This window comes from Trachemys scripta, chromosome 18 (assembly GCF_013100865.1).
Source record: "Trachemys scripta elegans isolate TJP31775 chromosome 18, CAS_Tse_1.0, whole genome shotgun sequence".
Classification (NCBI taxonomy): Eukaryota; Metazoa; Chordata; order Testudines; family Emydidae; genus Trachemys; species Trachemys scripta.
The window spans coordinates 19,217,990-19,222,045 of record NC_048315.1 but is presented as its reverse complement, the minus strand read 5'-3'; the positions used below and the strand labels follow the sequence as shown (position 1 = coordinate 19,222,045).

The 4,056-nt window shown below is 60.1% G+C and overlaps 1 protein-coding gene across 1 annotated transcript in view; it reads right to left on the bottom strand.

Annotated features, from left to right (window-relative positions):
- Positions 1–2,855: 2,855 nt before the first annotated feature.
- The window catches only part of SSC4D (scavenger receptor cysteine rich family member with 4 domains), an 18,962-nt gene continuing 17,761 nt past the window's right edge, over positions 2,856–4,056 (bottom strand). The window contains exon 11 of the mRNA XM_034752883.1: positions 2,856–3,172. Within this exon, the coding sequence (XP_034608774.1) occupies positions 2,856–3,172 (317 nt within the window). The remainder of the gene's footprint in view (positions 3,173–4,056) is intronic.

Genomic DNA, 4,056 nt, shown 5'->3' with positions numbered 1-4,056 from the left:
CCACCTGAGAGATGGGGCTAACAACCCCTCCCAGGGGTGTGGCAAGGGGCTATTCATTGTAAAGCGCTGTGAGCTCCTCAGATGAACCGGGCTCTGGAAATGGCAGGCGTGAGCCTCACGACTGATCCTGGAGCAGCAAATCGGGAGCCACGGCGGGCAGGCCTTCAGCAAGTTCTCCCTCCTTTGCCAGCGGCATTTGCCGGCATCGAACGGCTGGGATCCATCTGGTGTCAGCACCTCGCCACTCAGGCGGGGCCAGATCAAACCTGGGGAGCATCTCACCATTACCTGCTTGCTCGGCTGACGGTGGAGAATGTCTGGGATCGCTTGCTGCTGGCACGTGATGCTAACCGAAGCACTGACAGAGGCAGAAAGAAGCCAGGGATTTATCCTGGGTTCAACAGGCCAGAGGCCCAGCTAAGTCCCCATTTCAAACTATTCAGGATTCGCACACCGTGCACGACACAACATAGGGGCCAGATGCTTGGCTCGTGTCACTCCAAGTTACTCTCCTGACCTCAGTGGAGTTGACATCAGCTGAGGATCTAACTCTAAAAATATAAAAAATCCAAAAGCGATGGTCTGAGCGTGTATTCAGGCACTCGAGAACAGAAAACCTCAGCCCGTACTTCTGATCTGCGACACCGTGTAAATCAAGAGCAGCTTCTTGGACGGCAGTGAAGTTACTTTGAATTTGCACCCTGTGGTGTGGCCTGTAATCACAGAATCCACCGACCACCACCGTAGCCAGCTGAGCTGTGACTCACAGAGCAATGAGTCTGCGGGGGCTCAGCACACTTTAAAAGGGCTTTTATTTATTCACACCAACAAATGTATAAGAAAAGTGGAAAAACCGGAACAGGCACACTCCGGTAGTAACAAAGGAATTAAACAGAGAGGCCCGGGATTGCCTCAGTCGTAATTAAGCAAGTCCCTCCCTTTCCCTCCCCCGAAAAATAGTATTTCTCCAGTCTCCCAGCGGGGGAAATGACAAACCTCAAGGATCCCAGCAGGGTTCCAGACTTCTTCGCCAGGATCCGAGAACGCAAACAGAGCTTCCTTGGGAAATAAGCAAGAGCGAGTGGGGCTACAACAGGCGTCTTGGCTGCCAGGTGGAACCATCCAAGTGGGTCCAAGAAACGCACCAGTTCAGGTCCACGTTGTTGTGCACCAATCCCCAGGAGTCAGGTCTGTGCTGGGCACACAGAGTCCCATGGACTTCCAGGGGGCTCTATGCAGCTGCCGGGGGCAAACCCGAATGGATTGGATTGCTGGAGCGGGGCCTAGATTTCTAATGCTGCAAATGGCAGTTCCACCAACACCCTTTCGCTGAGCAGATCAGGAACTTGGCCCGGGGATCAGTTCTGAGGGCCATGGCAGGGTGGTGGGTCATTCTGATGGGAACACGTGGCCACAGGGACCTGGTCTGAGACCTCCCGTAGATCCAATTGCAACAGGATGTGGGGCAAGATTTTCAGAGGCTCCTATGGGACTTACAAGGCCAAGACCCTTTTCAAAAATGACTTAGGAACTTAGCTCCATTGGCTTTTCAGGGGATTTCGGGCCAGATTTTAAGATGCAGAAGCATGTAGCGGGATTTTCTGAAGCACCTGCCCGGCTAATTGCCATTGAGAGCTACATCTTTAAGTGCCTAAATACCCTAGGGCCCAGATCCTCAGTGGTATTTAGGCTCCTAACTCCATTGAAACCAATGGGAGTTAGGCACCTAAATACGTCTGAGGATCTGGTTCTACGTCACTTCTGAAAACGGGCCACAGGCACATATGAAAACGTGGCCCTTGGTCACGATCACCGTGGACTGGGTGAGAGCTGGCCACAGTATCTGAGCTCCAGCGACCCTGCAGAATAGCCCATTCCAGCTCCTGGAGCCAGTGACTTTCCACAGAGTGGAGCAATGCTAGATTGGCACCAGAGTTCTCTGCCTTCTCCATGGGCGCTGCTTCTTGGGTCTGTATGTCTCTGCCGTTTCTCCTAGAGAGACGCTGCGGGGCAGCGATGTTCCTTCTGGCTTTTCTTCCGTTCTGGGGTTTTTCTTGGGACAAAACCTTCCCCTGCCAGAGAGTTTGCAGAGATGCCCCTGAGTGGCTGGAGCTCTGCTTTGTGCACCGTGGGTAACGGGCCAGGCAGGAGGCGCTGGCACTTGTCCAAGGAGCATTCGCCAGTGTCCCTGGGGTGGGGTGGGGCCTGCTGGGCCTGGCAGCGAGAATAGGGCTTCTATGCCCGTTACAGACGTGCTATATACAGCGATGTACAGGTCACGCGGGTCTTCATCTCCCACAGACATCAGTGCCAGAGGCGCACCAGCCAGCCGGCCCGCGCCATGCCCCGTGCCGCTGGCATCTGGAATTCCCCACGGTTTGGGCCAGCGTCGGTCTGAAAGAGAAACAGCCGATGTCAGCTGACAGTCAGGGCTTTCCATCCTGCTGATCGGCCAAAGGACAACTCAGGGCAGATCCTGGGACCTGGTGCCTCTTAACCAAAGCGCTTTCCCCTGGCTCCTCACTCCGGTTACCTGAGCCAGCTTTAGCGACAGGCCGGGGGCACCACTGCCAGGGCCTGATTTAGAGCTGCTGGCCTTTGAACAGCTCCCGGGGGGGGCATTCCCGTTCGATGCCTGCACCACTACCGGGAGAGCCGGACTCGTTCTGGGACCGGTGTCTGAGCTCAGGAGTTGCCCTCACCTCACCTGAAGGCCTGGTCTGCCCTCACACAGACACGTTACTGCCCTGGGCTTGGATGAGGCACGGTAAGGGAAACAGAGGCACGCAAGGGGATCTACCCGCCCCCCCCGGACTCACCCGGGCGTCTCTGGGCGGCCGTGGGCACAGAGCCGGTCATAGCAGCCCGCAGAGGGCGCCGGCGTCTTCCGAGTGGTCGCAGTTGTGCACGTTCCAGCGGATGTGGGAGCAGCGCAGCAGGGAGGGCTCGTCGCCTTTGCACTTGAGGTTGTCGAGGAAGATGTAGCCGGTGCCTGGGCCATAGCGCGCCTCCCCCCAGGCGGCCCGGGCACCCCCGCAGCCCATCTGCCGGCACACCACCGCGACGTCCCGGAGGTCCCAGGCGTCGTCGCACACGGTTCCCCACTGGGACAGGTAGAACAGCTCCACGCGGCCCTCGCAGCGGTGGCTGCCGTTCACGAGGCGCAGGAATCCTGCGGAGGGCGGGACAGTGCGGGGTGAGGGGACCCGGGGCAGCTTCCAGTCTAGGACCTGTGAGCGCCTCGCCGTCCCCCACTGCGCCCCCAGGACGCAGGCAGCTGCTGCCCCATACAGACAGGTGCTCAGAGGAGCGAGCCAAGGAGGGAGCCGAGACAGGGGCCCGTGAATCCGGGCTCCCACTCTGGGCTCCCACTCATTTTGTCCTGGGAGCACGGGGCCAGCGGTGGAAGCATCACTGGTACCTCAGGCTTAGCAGGTCAGTGGAGATGAGGGAGCATGGGGTCCAGAACAGGGGAGCAGGCCTCAGGACCCCAGAGCAGTACGATCCGGGGCATAGAGCATCTGACTGGAAGCAAGAAAGCCTGTGTTCTGTTCCCGGCTCAGCCTCGCTGCGTGACCCGTGCCACGTCACCCAGCTGAACCCCTCGGTCCCACCCTCCTGCACCCCAGAACCTGCACCCCCATCCAGAGCCCTCACCCCCGACCTGCACCCCAACCCCAACCCCCTGCCCCAGCCCAGAGCCCCCTCCCACCCCCTGAGCCCCTCGGTCCCACCCTCCTGCACCCCAGACCCCGCACCCCCATCCAGAGCCCTCACCCCCGACCTGCACCCCAACCCCAACCCCCTGCCCCAGCCCAGAGCCCCCTCCCACCCCCTGAGCCCCTCGGTCCCACCCTCCTGCACCCCAGACCCCGCACCCCCATCCAGAGCCCTCACCCCCGACCTGCACCCCAACCCCAACCCCCTGCCCCAGCCCAGAGCCCCCTCCCACCCCCTGAGCCCCTCGGTCCCACCCTCCTGCACCCCAGACCCCGCACCCCCATCCAGAGCCCTCACCCCCGACCTGCACCCCAACCCCAACCCCCTGCCCCAGCC